This window comes from Sorex araneus, chromosome 2 (assembly GCF_027595985.1).
Source record: "Sorex araneus isolate mSorAra2 chromosome 2, mSorAra2.pri, whole genome shotgun sequence".
Classification (NCBI taxonomy): domain Eukaryota; kingdom Metazoa; phylum Chordata; class Mammalia; order Eulipotyphla; family Soricidae; genus Sorex; species Sorex araneus.
Window position 1 is genome coordinate 197,251,855 of NC_073303.1, and position 14,682 is coordinate 197,266,536.

General features: G+C 47.6%; 1 protein-coding gene across 3 annotated transcripts in view; it reads right to left on the bottom strand.

Annotated features, from left to right (window-relative positions):
• GART (phosphoribosylglycinamide formyltransferase, phosphoribosylglycinamide synthetase, phosphoribosylaminoimidazole synthetase) overlaps positions 1-14,682 on the bottom strand; it is a 38,228-nt gene that overhangs the window by 19,089 nt on the left and 4,457 nt on the right. For all 3 annotated transcript variants that reach the window (XM_055128226.1, XM_055128227.1, XM_055128228.1), the window contains 10 exons: positions 13,959-14,109; positions 10,360-10,455; positions 9,138-9,312; positions 7,336-7,447; positions 6,510-6,578; positions 5,546-5,671; positions 5,312-5,399; positions 4,698-4,783; positions 3,661-3,829; positions 799-1,030 (listed from right to left, as the gene is read on the bottom strand). In XM_055128226.1, coding sequence (XP_054984201.1) covers positions 799-1,030; positions 3,661-3,829; positions 4,698-4,783; positions 5,312-5,399; positions 5,546-5,671; positions 6,510-6,578; positions 7,336-7,447; positions 9,138-9,312; positions 10,360-10,455; positions 13,959-14,109 — 1,304 coding nt within the window. The remainder of the gene's footprint in view (positions 1-798; positions 1,031-3,660; positions 3,830-4,697; positions 4,784-5,311; positions 5,400-5,545; positions 5,672-6,509; positions 6,579-7,335; positions 7,448-9,137; positions 9,313-10,359; positions 10,456-13,958; positions 14,110-14,682) is intronic.

Sequence of the window (14,682 nt, forward strand, 5' to 3'; positions counted from 1 at the left end):
TTTATTCGAAGGAATAGCTGTCCACATCAGTAATGAGTAAGGAATCACAAATACAGCTGACGTAGTGACAAAGGGTCTCAATGTTTACAGCAGAACCCAATTACAAAATTAATGATTGCTATTTTTGATCTCGATTTCTTTGATAAAACCAAGGACCATGATATAATGTGCAACAAATTAAGGAATATATCCCCTCCCCCACAAGTATGTGTATGTGTGTGTGGGCTGCCAGTCTGCTCTACACACGGTTCACATCTCCATCAATCAGGAGATGTGAGGAATAACAGACAAGCCAAATGCATATAGCTAATGTATGTCGTGTAAGAAAGAATCCTTACTGTCACCATAATTTTGCTAAACTTCTCAAATACAAAGTTGCCATCAAGTTGTTTTACCCTAATTTCACTTGAATACCTTTCTTTGGGCAGGGATGGGGAGGGGTGATGCGCACGTGGTAGTGATCAGGGGTCATTCCTCACTCTGCACTCAGGAAGTACTTTTGGTGGAGTAGGAGCTGGGGATCAAACCCGAGCTGGCTGCACACAAGGCAAATGCCCTACCTGGTGGACTATCGCTCTGGCCCCTTGGCTATCTTTGTACCTAATTTTGACTTAGTCTAAATCAGTGGGTCGGCGGAGCTGACCCACTTTGGGGCAAGTGTCATGGGTTGAACTCGGGGCCTTACACACGCAAGCCAAGTGCTCCTTCTGAGTGACACCCCCACTCACAAGGCTTCTCTCGAGCCTGTGGACGCCACTGTGAGGCTGGGCCGCCCTCGTCCAGGTCAGCGGGATTTACCTGGTCTGCTGGAGGAAAGCTATGGCCCGAGAGCCGATGTCCTTCCTGTAAACGGCTCCCTCGAACGCCACGGTTGTCAGCCCCCTGCTGGCCTCCTGCTGGGCCGAGATGAGATCTTCCTGGATGGAGGTCACGGTGAGGACTCTCCCCCCGTTCGTTACCACCTTGGCACCCCGGAGGGCGGTGCCCGCCTGGAACACCTGCAGCCCCAAGGCGTGGGCCTCCTGGAGGCCTGGAAGAGAGCACATGTCACGGACACGTCAGGATCGTCTGTCAAAACAGTACTGAACGCTTGTCACGTTACCAGCAGCTTCATCCTCCCCCCTGCCCCCCCCACCCCCCAAATCTTCACCTCACAGAACTGAAATCTTTTTTTTTTTTTTTAACTTTTTGGGTCACAGCTGGCGATGCATGGGGTAACTCCTGGCTCTTCACTCAGGAATTACAACTGGCGGTGCTCAGGGGACCATCAGAACTGAAATCTTATATGATACAAGAAACCATGTGTCTTATAAGCAGCACTGATTTACTGACAGGGTTGGGAGGCATGCGCTGAAACACCTGAGACTCAGTTATTCCCTCCTCACAAGTCAAGCTAAGACAACCAAAGGGGCTGGAGCAATAGTACAGCGGGTAGGGCGTTTGCCTTGCACGCGGCCGACCCAGGTTCGATTCCCAGCATCCCATATGGTCCCCCGAGCACCTCCAGGGGTGATTCCTGAGTGCAGAGCCAGGAGTAACCCCTGTGCATTGCTGGGTGTGACCCAAAAAGACACAACCAAAAATTACCCTCTTCATGTCAATGAATAAAATCAAGTCTGCAATTGATTGCCGGAAGCTTTTTTTTTTTTTTAAATAAATGAAATGAAACATTTCGTTAATTTTTTTTTTTTTGCTTTTTGGGTCACACCCAGCGATGCTCAGGGGTTACTCCTGGCTTTGCACTCAGGAATTACTCCTGGCGGTGCTTGGGGGACCATATGGGATGCCGGGGATCGAACCCGGGTCGGCCGAGTGCAAGGCAAACGCCCTACCCGCTGTGCTATCGCTCCGGCCCCCACATTTCGTTAATTTTTAAAAAAAATAAGTGAAAAACAAATAAATAGAAAACCCAGGGGCTGGAGCAATAGCACAGCGGGTAGGGCGTTTGCCTTGCACTGGCCGACCCAGGTTCAATTCCCAGCATCCCATATGGTCCCCTGAGGACCTCCAGGGGTGATTCCTGAGTGCAGAGCCAGGAAGAAAGCCCTGTGCATTGCCGGCTGTGACCTCCCCCCCCCCCCCAAAAAAAAAAAAAAAAAAAAAAAAAAAAGAAAACCCATCAGCTTTCCAGATAAAGTTGCTGAAAAAATACAACTGGGCTGGGGTGACACCTTACAAGGCGGAAGTGCATGCTCTGTATTAGGGAGTGAGCCACAGGCACCACAATATGACCTCTGGCATTCTGTCCCTGCACCGCCAGGAGTGACCCCAAAGTACAGAGCAGTGAGCTGTTCTTCCCACACCATCATGGATGTGGTCCAAGAGGCATCAAGAAAAAAAAAAAAAAAGGCAGCAGGGCCTAGAACACAGTTTAAAGGGCCATTTTGTTTTGGGGCCACACCAGCCAGGCTCAGGTACTACTCCTGGCAGGCTCGGGGGACCACACAGGGTGCTGGGGATTGAACCTGGGTTGGCCGCGTGCAAATCAAACAACTACTGGAGCTGAATTATTACCCTGCCCACCTGGCACCTTCAACCACATTATTTCCCACTGCTTAGCTAAATGCCTCGCCTCCTGTAAAGGCAGAGAAGGCTATACGGCTGATCCCCAAACAATGGGGGTGCGCAGGTATTAACCCCCCACTACGTACGTAGCTGAAAATGTACCCATGACTTCTGATTCCCCTCCAAACTGACCCAATCACCTACTGCGGCGGATATCCCGACAGGCAACATAACTAGCTAGGACCACGCATTTCATAGTACTGTATCCTCACAACCAAGCTAGAGAAGAGAAAATACTAAGAAAGCCCTAAGACAAAACACAAGTACAGTTATCAGAAGAACCCGTGTGCCAGAGAACAAGTTTGAGCCCATGTCGCTCAGGATGACAGACAGTGCTGGAACTGTTGGCCGCAGCCTCCCAGCTGGAGACTCCCGTCTCTGCAGTGCTTCCTGACCTGCGTGAAGGAGTCATGCCGTGGACTGTCCTCGGACTATTCTGAGAGCCCAGCCGGTTGCCAGCTGAGAACTGCCAGGAACCTCATGCACCCGCCATCTCCGGGCTCTCAGAGGGTGGCAATGAAAGGCGCCGGGGGCTCCCTGGAGCCTGACCAGCACGCTTCAGGCTCCCCTGCGCAGGAAGGGACGGGAGCACTGGCCCCTAAATACAGGCATTCGGGGGACAGGAGCAAGTGCTCTGCATGCACGAGACCTGAAGTCAGTCCCTGCCACTGCATTATAGCCCCCTGAACACCACCAGGGACGACTCCTAAAAACTGAGCTGGGCAGCGTCCAACCCAACCACAAAGCTGCAATTCTGGGTATTAGAATGTGCATGCCACAAGTAACACGGTGATGTTAAAAATCCTCAAAAAGTGGACTCGAAGGGTAGTACAGGTGGCCAGGGTTAGGGTTAGGGCCAAAGGGTTAAGGTTAGGGTTAGGGACCACCAGCGTCCCGCTAGCATCCCCAAGGCTTACTTGTGAGCAGAGAGCCAGAAACACTTTGAGCACCAAACACCCCCACCTCCAAAAAAGGAAAGAAAAGAAAGAAAACTGAGGAATTTGACAGCGGACACCTTAGAAAGGGCGAACCAGGCAGTTGCTCGGGGCGGTCCTCGTCCCACTGTGACTCAGCTTCTGGCTTCCCCACACTCACCTGTGATCTCCACACCCTTGGCGTAGTCTCCAGGATAACCTTTGCTCGCCATGACAACAGTGATGGCGGCGCGGTTTTCCAGCCAGATAGGTGGAGATGTGGCCAGCCGGCCATCTAAGGTAGACTGGATCACTTCATACAGGTCACTCTGCAGAAGTGGCAGGATCACCTGGGAACACAGCATCAAGGCGACAACTGAGACGCACACTTAGCTTCCCTCTAAGAAGCTGCACGCATCCCCCTGGGTTGCTCCTGGCCTTCTCGGGGATCCCCTGAGTTCCCCAGGCAACTCCCCCAAGGATGGCAGCTGCTCAAACCCATCTATAAAATGGCAGAGCACATCCGCCCTCTCCAAGTTACTTAGAATACCTAGAACACTGAAAAGAGCGTGAACAAATGCGTGTTCCATAGTCACAGCCAGCCGAGGCCTCACCTGCGCTCAGGTGATTGTATTTTCACCAGCACTCGGCTGATTCTGTAGATGTGGAACCCAAAGAACCAGAGGGGATGACACTACTTCAAGGCCCAACAACTCCGAGGTTGAAATAACCTAGAATTGGGCCGGGGTGATAGTACAGCGGGTAGGGGGTTTGCCTTGCACGTGGTTGACCCAGGTTTGATTCCCTGGCATCCCATATGGTCCCCTGAACAATGCCAGGAGTGGATCCCGATTGCAGAGCCAGAAGTTACCCCTGAGCATTGCCAGGTGTGGCCACCAAACAAAACAAAACAAAATAAAACAAAACAAAACAAAACAAAACCACCTAGAATTTGGGGTCAGAGATGTAGCTCAGAGGTCGAGCACTTGCCTTCCTGTGTGAGGTCCAGGGTTTAAATCCTGGCCCACCTAAAGCCAAACAAAAACCTGGACACCTTATAGAAAAAATAATTTGTATTTTCTTTCTTCCCTTTTGGGCCACACCTGGCTGTGCCCAGGGATCATATGGGGACCTGGGGAATGAAAACTGCGAGGCAAGCGACTTTACCAGCTGTTATTGCTCCACCTCTATATTGTATTTTTAAAAATTATCACTCACTTGACATTCTGGATCACCAAATCGACAGTTAAATTCCAGAACTTTGGGTCCATCCTTGGTCAGCATTATACCAGCATAGAGAACACCTATGTTCAAAGAGGAAGAAAAACAAAACAAAAAAAACCCACCAAAACAGGCAATTTATAATCAAGATGTTGTATTAGAACCAAGAAAATTAGAAAAAACATGTCTAAACTTCTGGAACACCCATAATATTACAATAATGATTAATAGTGCAGAGAGCTAGAGTGATAGTACAATTGGTAGGTGTTAGCCCTGCATATAAGACAAACCGGGTTCGATCCCTGGCATCCCATGTTCCCCCAAGCCTGCGAGGAGGGAACCCTCAGCACAGCCAGATGTGGTACCCCTCTCCCCCTGCCCACTATTAAAAATAAGAGGTTCCGGAGTGCTAGTACAGCAGGTAGGGCACTTGCCATGCCCATGGCTGGTGCAGATTCCATCTCTGGCACCATGTAGGTCCACAGAGCCCTTGCTAAGAGTGATCCCTGAGCACAGAGCCAGCAGTCAGCCCTGACTACTGCCAGGGATGGCTCAAATAAATAAAGAGGAGACAATGGGAGAGGTTTGTCCCAGGGGTGAGCTGTGCTCACCAGTGTAGGGCACGGCCTCCTCACGCATCCCATCCACCGTCCTCTGCAGGATGTTGTTTTCAATCGTTAGTAACAGGCTCTTAGGAACCTAGGGAAGAGAGGATGTTGGCATCTGAAACACTGTCTCCTAAGCACTGCCCCAAGGACAAATGAAACAGTCCACGCCCCGAGACGGACTCAGTGCTTTCTATGATTGAACTTGGGGAACCCTCACACCCACCCAGCAGGCAATACCTGAGGAGCTGGGCAGTAGGCGCCCATGCCCCCCGTGTTGGGACCCTGGTCCCCCTCCAGCAGCCGCTTATGATCCTGGGCGGGGGGCATGGGGGCCACAGTCTTCCCATCGGTGAAGCACAGACACTGCGAAAAACACAAAACAGGCTCTTTACCTGAAACACAGGGACAGGCAGACACACCTTTTTCCTTCTTTCTTGCTTTCTCTTTCTCACTTTTGAAATGTTTAGTTTAGGGGCCTCGCCCAGGGATACTCAGGGCTGATTCTGGTGGGGAGTGGAGAACCATATCTTACTATCGCTCAGTCCCCCTTTCTCTTTAAAGCAAGTAAGTCAAAACACAAACATCCCTGAGCAGTCTGAATTTACAGTCGTATCCACCCTTTTGGTGGGGCTGGGGATCAAGCCCAGGATTTCATCCAGGTGAAGCACGTGTCCTACTGCTAACTTCTGTCCCTGGGCCCAAAAGACTGTAAATTTTGAGCTGGAATAGGAGAACAAACCAAGTGACTCTCAGAGTAAAAAATGCTTCCCGCGACCCAAGTTTAAATACTAAACACAAAATCCATATTGATACATGGGGTACTGCTTCCACCGGTACCCCAAATACCACACGTATCACAAATTCATTAGGAAATGCTGCTTCTGTGGGGTCAGGGACTGAACCCAGGGCCTCGTGCGAAGGCTACCTCCCTTCCCCTGGGCTCATGTTCTTTTATTGTTTGTTTGATTTTTGGGTCACACCCGGCGATGCACAGGGGTTACTCCTGGCTCGTGCACTCAGGAGTTACTCCTGGCAGTACTCGGGAACCATATGGGATGCTGGGAATCAAACCTGGGCCTGCTGCGTGCAAGGCAAATACCCTCCCCGCTGTACTATTGCTTTAGCCCCTGGGCCGATGTTCTTAAAAGAAGTGGATCCTGCCTGCTGGGAGCTTAGAGGGGTATTTGTGCCATATACGTACAGACACCTCTTCTCCTGTAAGCAGCTCTTCAATGACAATAGTTTCTCCAGCGGCTCCGAAGGCTTTATCCTTAGATACATTGAGGTGGGGATGGGGGAGAGGGGAAAGGAGTTTACTGTTTAATTAGCTGTTGTCGTCATTTCATACCATTTGTAGCACGAACCAACATCTTGGCATCCAAACTTCCCTTTCCCCTCTGAGGTCTCAAAGGAGTAGGCAACTAGCTCTATCTGAAAATGACAGTGACAGAGTGGGCTAGCAGCGGTGCCTATGGACCAATGCCACACTCAGTCTCCTTGGGGATTCTGTTCTGCAGTTTCAAATTAGGTAACAGAAAAACATGTTGACCACCATCTCCTTTTAAGTTCTACCTACAATTCTGCTGGCCACCCCTAATTATTCTAAAGGCTGTCTGTGAAAATAAATTTCTACAAGGTTTGTGTGTGTGTGACCCCCCTAGCAACCAAGATAAAAAGAATATGTCAAGTGTATTAATTATTTCACATGTCTTAGGCCTGGGACAAATACCTGTGCGCTTCTGGGGGACTGAGAACTGGTCTGCCCTATAGTGTGCAGATTTTCTATCAGCAACAGACAAAAAGGGTGCCAGAACTCACTTTAAAAGAACAGACTCACAATTTATCACTCAGCATTACTGGGTGGCAGCCCTCTTACAGAGACTAATGACCATGCATCGAATCATAAACAGTAACTTGCTTTCGTGATTTCGAAGAAAGCTTCCCTAATGGTGAGGGAGAGAGATTGTGCAGAAGACTTGGAGTGACATTTTCAGAGGAAAAGTGGCTTTTTCAGGGAATTGACCTACCTGCATAATTTCTTGCACAGCCTTGCAGGCCTCCTCTCTGCTCTTGGCAACGATCACCCCTTTCCCAGCTGCAAGACCACTGGCCTTCACAACCAAAGCAGGGAAGTCTGCGCTGTTAAGACGGAGCAAGAGTCAGTCCCCAGCTTAAAAGCAGAAAAGGGCTGAGGAGCTGGTGTGCACTCAGCAAGAACTGGAGAGCAGAAAGACACATGCCGCTGATCGCACCCTTTTACAGCATTTCCTGCCAGTACACTGTTTTGCTGCCAAGATTTCCCCCCATTGCCTCGATCTTATGGTAGATGCAATTTTGCTCTTTCTCTAGGTGAGTTTTTACAAAGGCGAAAGCTTTGAAAAATAAAACATTGAGCAAACTTGGAGTGATCTTTAAAACTCTGAGCAGTGAACTGCATTTGCATTCAAGTCAAAGATGTAGCCACAGGAGTCCAACACAAGCCTGGACAAAGACCATTTCTGGAAATTCTTCATCTATGAAACCACTGTGGACAGTATCTTCTACTGAATGTGTGTGTGTGTGTGTGTGTGTGTGGTCAGAGGACACAGGACATAAGGACTGGGTGAGACTAGAAATCTGAAGAGTGTAAGTAACTCTAACAAATTTGTTACTTACAGAAGGCATCTGCCTCCTAGGAAATAATATTCCGTGTCTAAGAAGTCCTGTAGGATGAAGAATGAAGCTGCACCAAGTAAAAGGCACTTACACTAGGTAACGGGGAGCCGTGTCAAGAGAAGGGGCAAAGGCACTATCTACCAACATTCAACTGCTCAAGGTTTTCTATAAAACAGAGTACTAAGTGTTTGAGATTCAAAATCAAGAGCAGCAGAATGCCAAGAGATGATTCTTTCCTCTCCTGAGTTATTAATGAAATATGATTATGTTGTAAGAGGCCACAGACTCTGTCAATTAGGCTGTGAAGTGCCTGGCTGCAGAACCAAATATACTACCCCCCTAGAAAATGTTAGTAATAAATATTTAAGCAACTCATTCTTTCTACAAGGGTACGACTATGCAATTACATCTGTGCAAAATTCTACTTCACTGTGATGTTGGAAGAAGACAACATTTAGACTTTCAGCTGCTTTCCATAAATCTGTGATACAAGAGTGACCTGCAGGTACAGTCTGGGCCTGTGTCTCTGTAGTCAAGGGTGTACCCAACAGTCTTTTTTACGAAGATGGCACTGAAAGCCAAGAAGGAAGCCCCTGCCCCTCCCAAAGTTGAAGCCAAAGCCAAATCTTTGAAGGCCAAGAAAGCAGTGCTGAAAAGCGACCACAGCCAGAAAAATATCCGCATGCCACCTACCTTCCGCAGACCCAAAAGGCCGCGGCTGAGAAGGCAACCTAAATCCCCTCGGAAGAGCGCCCCCAGGAGGAACAAGCTTGACCATTATGCCATCATCAAGTTTCCTCTGACTACTGACTACTGAAGAAGACAGAAGATAACAACACACTTGTGTTCATTGTGGATGGTCAAGGCCAACAAGCACCAGATTAAACAGGCTATGAAGAAGCTCTATGACACTGATGTAGCCAAGGTCAACACCCTGACTAGGCCTCATGGAGAGAAAAAGGCATATGTTTGACTGGCTCCGGATCATCTAAACAGTCCAGCTGGCTAATCCTAAATACAATTTTTTTTCACCATAAAAAAAAAAGTGTATGTGTGAGGCCCTGGGATGCCTGGACACGGACACCCCCACACCCCCACACCCCCCTCCCCCTGTGCACACGCCCTGTTTCTCATAATAAAACCTCTACTATCCTCCAGGCACTCTTCTGCGTACCTCATGACGAAGTTGCAGGCATCTTCCGGTCTGGTGAAGGCTTTCCACCGTGCAGTTGGGATGCCATGTCGGTCCATAAACTCTTTGGCAAACTTTTTGCTGGACTCCAATTGAGCTGCTTCTGCTGTTGGGCCGAAGCATCGTACTCCTGCAGCTGTCAGAGTCCCAACAATTCCTAGGGAGAGAAAGACAAGCAGCCACGGGTGAGCCAAGGTCCCTGCAGGAGATGGTCCATCAAAAATCTGAATTTTTAAGGGAATTTGGGATGAGACTAAAATCAACTCTGAGAAAATGCAGGTAATTGATGGCAGAGAATAAACTTTGCATAATTTTGCTCTTTTTATTTATTTATTTTTGCTTTTTTTTTTCCAGTTAGAAAAGGCATGAAACTTTAATAATATTATATAGAAAAATGTTTAACGTTCCCAAAGGAATTGGTACTTCGTATTTACAATGTTGCTATTTTATTGTGTTTTGAGAAAAAAAGCAAACAGAATCCAATGTTCAGGTTCTTCCACTAGTCAAATTAGAACAATTTTACTAAAATAAACATACACGTGTACATGAGGATAATTATGGATCAGAAATAATTCAAAAATTTAACCCAAAACCAAAGTTATTTAAAAAAAATACATATACAGTATAGTAAACTGATTTTCCTCTTAATAGAATCTAGATAAAGAGCAGAAAATTCAGAAATTATAGTTTCTACTTAGTAGCTATTAGAGTAAGCAGCATCTTGTACCACTAGGAAAAGGGCAATAAGAAGACCATTTTTGTGAATTTCCTGAGAAGCAAGGCTAAAATCGAAATCTAATCGTGGGAAACATGAGAGAAATTTAAAATGAACGGTATTTTTTTTAAATAATTTATTTATTTTTAATTAGAGAATCACCGTGAGGGTACAGTTACAGATTTATACACTTTTGTGCTTATACTTCCCTCATACAAAGTTCGGGAACCCATTCCTTCACCAGTGCCCATTCTCCACCACCCGTAAACCCAGCGTCCCTGGGTTTACGTTCCCTTTCTAATGTAATACCATATTAAAAATCTGTATCTAAAATGGATTGGAATAAATGAGATCTAAGTACTGCATGTGCTTTGGGATGTAACTGGGTTAGATAACGGTACTGCATACACTGTGCCAACGAACACGATACTTTGGGATGTAAGTGGATTAGAAATTGCTATTACAGATACTGATGAACAGGGACTTTACCAGCAGCCAGAGGTGCTTCTGGTCCAACCACCACCAGATCAATCTTCTCATCTTTGCAGAACTGAGCCAGGGAATTGTGGTCACTTACTGAGATGGCTGTGAACAGGAGAGAAATAAACCCAACTCACAAAGACATCCTTCACAGACACTAACAATGACGGCTGCTCATGATCAAGTACTGTGTGTTGCTGGTTTTCTTTTCTTGGCACAGGTCAGTTTTATCATGGGAAACCAAAAAGCTCAGTTGCTTATTATCACTGTAGTCATCTGGTGAAAATTCTGGTAAGCTGGGGCCAGAGCCATAGTACGGTGGGTATGACACTTGCCTTGCATGAAGCTGATGTGGGTTCAAACCCCAGCAATCCCATAGCTGGTCCCCTTGATCCCGCCCCACCAGGAGGATTTCCTAAATGCAGAGCCAGGACTAACCCCTCAACTGAAAAGAAAAGAAAATAAATATATAAAATATATAGTAAATGTCCTAAAGAGTCCCCGATATTTTGACCATGCTGTTCATTTCACCAGTGTGACTGTGGAAGTAAACAAAAAATGTACCACAGAGTAAGGGCTGGTGGGTACCTTGCTCTTCAAGTCTGTGTTCCTCCCCACCCCCCAAAATCTTTTTAAAAGTTTCAGTAAAAATTAGTTTACTTCACACACACAAAACAAACAAACAAACAAACAAGAGTCTGACAGGCAGGGTGCTTATCTTGCATGCGGCAGAACCCGTTCGATCCCTGGCATCCCACATGCAAAACAAGTGCCTTAATCTCTGTACCCTCTTGGGCCCAAGTGAAGATAGGTAACCTATGAAGTGAATCATTTTTCAGACCCAGCTTTGTCCTCCCACATAAAGCCAGGTAAATTTTCTTTCTTGACGCATACGCTGCCCAAGGACGTATGTTGCCCGCATTTCCCCTCTTGAGATGTGTATTTTCATGCCTTTATATCTGATGCTGAAATGTGTATAGGGGCTCTCTCCACCCTTGGAGAAGCCCGCGTTCTCTTGAGTGAGTTACACTCTCTGCCCCCTCCTCCCCATACCTTCAAAACCCTCCAAATAAATCTGTTCTACTAAAAAAAAATTTTTTTCTTTCTTGATAAAAGTCCTAAGATATGAACTAGCAACAGGACCAAATGGCTCTATAAACGCCCCCCGGGAAAGCCAGGCCAAGTCTTGCATCACCCTGCACACACGTGCTATTTGTGATGAGTTCGGGAAAAAGGGCAGAGCGTGGAGTACTTAGTCCACAAGCACTGATGGAGTGGGATCAGGGACGAAAACAGCATGGGACTCAGCAGAGTCAAGCAGCTCGGCACAGGAAAGGCCGGCTCTGCAGTAACAGATACAATTCTTCACTCCCAGAGAAGTGCACATTGTCTTATTTATCTCGTATTATCAGTCCTACTCCAACATGTGTCATTTTCTTCTAGCTGGTGACTTGGGTCTATGTTTTCCTCTCCATAAATATCGCACGGACATAGGGTACTAGGCAGAATGTTTCCAAGGCAAAGGAAGATAGCAGAATCCCATCCCCAACCGGAGCTTACAGTTCAGAGCTGACATTCTAAGAGGGGAGGAATATGGGAGACAGAGAAGTAAATGCGGCAGCCGTGATCGAAATCAAACAAATGGGAGAGGGCATATTTACCTAGACATAAGCCCTCGAGCATGCATGCTTATGTGCATGCATGTGCATATGGGACCACCAGCAGTGCTCAGGGTTTACGCCTGAATCTGCACTCAGGATTTCTTCCTGGTGGTGCTCAGGGAAACACAGGTAGACTGAACCCAGGCGGATCACAGGCAAGGCAAATGGTATCCTACACACTGCACTAGACTCTGGCTAGAGACCTCTATTTTTGTTTTTTTGTTTTCTTTTGCCAGGGCTTAGGGATCACTATTGATGATGCTAAGGGGAAGGGTTGGGGATAAAAAGCCGGGCCAGTCACATGAAGGCCAGCGCCCTACACACTGTACTGTCTCTCTGCTCAAAACCTTATATGCTAGGGCTGGAGTGACAGTGCAGGGGGCAGGGCACTTGCATTGTACAGGGCCAAGCTGCATTTGATCCCTGGCACCCAATATGGTCCCCTGAGCTCCACCACGAATGAACCCAAGGACAGAGCCAGGAGTAAGCCCTGAGCACCACCCGGTGTGGCCCAAAAAAAACAAGGCACAAAAACCTTCTATCCTGGGACTGGAGAGACAGTGCCGGGGGTAAGGAGCCTGCCTTGCCCACAACTGACCTAGGCTCAATTCCCGGCACCCCACAGTGTACCCTGAGCTCATCAGAAGCAATCCCTTTAGTGAAGAACCAGGAATTAGCCCTAAACATGGCTAGGTGTGGCCCCAAAACTAAAACCAAGCCACAGCAAAAAGCCTTTTCTATGCTGAAGCTTGACTTGATAGGGAGTCAGTGATGCTAAGTGGGGGTGAAAATACAAAGTCCAAGTGTGTTTGGGAAATTGCATGGAAAAAGCAGTGAAAACAGAAAAAAAATGCTAAAAATTAAAAAGACCCAGTGAGAAATGCAGAGAGAAACCAGGTCACAAGAGGCTTTGCTCCTGGCTCGTTGGCTCCAGTGGTGCACTCAGGGGCTATTCCTGGCTCGAACTTCGAAGGACCATATGGTGCTGGGCAGGCAAAGCAGGTGCACTAGCCTTCTCAACAGTCTCTCTGGTGAGCACCGAGGGCTGAAAGCATGTTACAGAGCTTGTGTCTTATTCTAAGTACTAAGGAAAGCCACTTAAGAGCTTACCACAGTCTATTATCTAATACACTCCCACCCACCATTTTCACAGTGGAGCAGTAACGGTTGAGGTCTATTCTGAAACTGAACTCGCCACAGCTTACATTTAACAGCAATGTTCAACTTATTACTGCCAAAAAACAATACCTTCAATCCAGGGGCCAGGGAGAGAGCATAGGGGGTAAGGCGCTTACTTTATATGCAGTCAACACGGGTTCAATCCCTGGCATCCCATATGATTTCTGAGTGCAGAGCCAGGAGTAACCCCTGAGCATTGCCGGGTATGACCCAAAAAGAAAAAAAAAAGGGGGGTGGTTTAAGATTTTGGAGGCTGGAGCAATAGTTCAGGGTAGTTGCCTTGCACGTGGCCGACCCTGGTTCGGCATCCCATTATGGTACCCTGAGCACTGCCAGGAATGATTCCTGAGTGCAGAGCCAGAAAACCAGGAATAACCCGAGCACCACCAAGTGTGACACCGCCCCTCCCCAGAACAATTTAAAATATTTTTTTTGTGGGGGGAGGCTTTCTGGGTCACACCTGGTGATGCTCAGGGGTTATTCCTGGCTCTGCACTCAAGAATTTCTTCTGGCGGTGCTCAGGGGACCATATAGAATGCCAGAGATTGAACCTGGGTCTGCCACGTGCCCTACCTGTGTGCTACCACTCTGGCCCTCAAATTTAGAACATGCCTTGGGAAAAACATTCAAATAAGTATTCTCAAACATTCAGACAAGGTAACAGAAATCATTCAAATCTGAATCGTAATTAACTACTGCGAACAAACGTCTCCAACAGTCTATCACTCACAGTATCAGCCACAGCTTCCCTCTGAGAAACAAGCTCACCAGTGTTTGAGATCTTCAAGTCACAGGCAGTGCCTGCGTTTCCTGGGGCAACCAACACTTGCTTGACATGGTTAGACTGTGCAAGTTTCCAAGCCAGTGCGTGCTCTCTTCCTCCATTGCCAATCACAAGGACTCGGGCTGCCATCCGTGTCTGCAATACAAGAATTCAAGATGAAAGAAAAACTTCAGGGAAAAATAAACAAACCAAAAACCCACAGCTGATTTATTGTAGAATGCATATACTTTGAAATGATTTCTGCGGGGATGGAGTGATAGCACAGCGCGTAGGGCGTTTGCCTTGCATATGGCTGACCTGGGTTCGATTCCCAGCATCCCGTATGGTCCCCTGAGCACCACCAGGGATGGTTCTTGAGTGCAGAGCCAGGAGTAACTCCTGAACATCGCTGGATGTGACCCAAAAAGCGGGAAAAAAAAAAGATTTCTGGGCCAGAAAATAGTATAATGGGTCTGATTCCTCAGTTTGGCCAGGCGCAGTGCTGGAGGCCCTCGTATCTGCTGGGGTGGCCCTGATGTCCCTGGCATATATCAGTGGAGCAGTGCCTCCTGCGGTCCTTGCCCTAGAACAATGGCCAGGTTGGCGGAGAACTACCTGTGGGAGCCTTGGCACTGCTCGGAAGCCCCTCCACTCCCAAATTATGATTTTTAAAGGTGTAGCCAATTGCAATCTGTGAAGCCCATAGTTCATTGTAAATAATTAGGATGC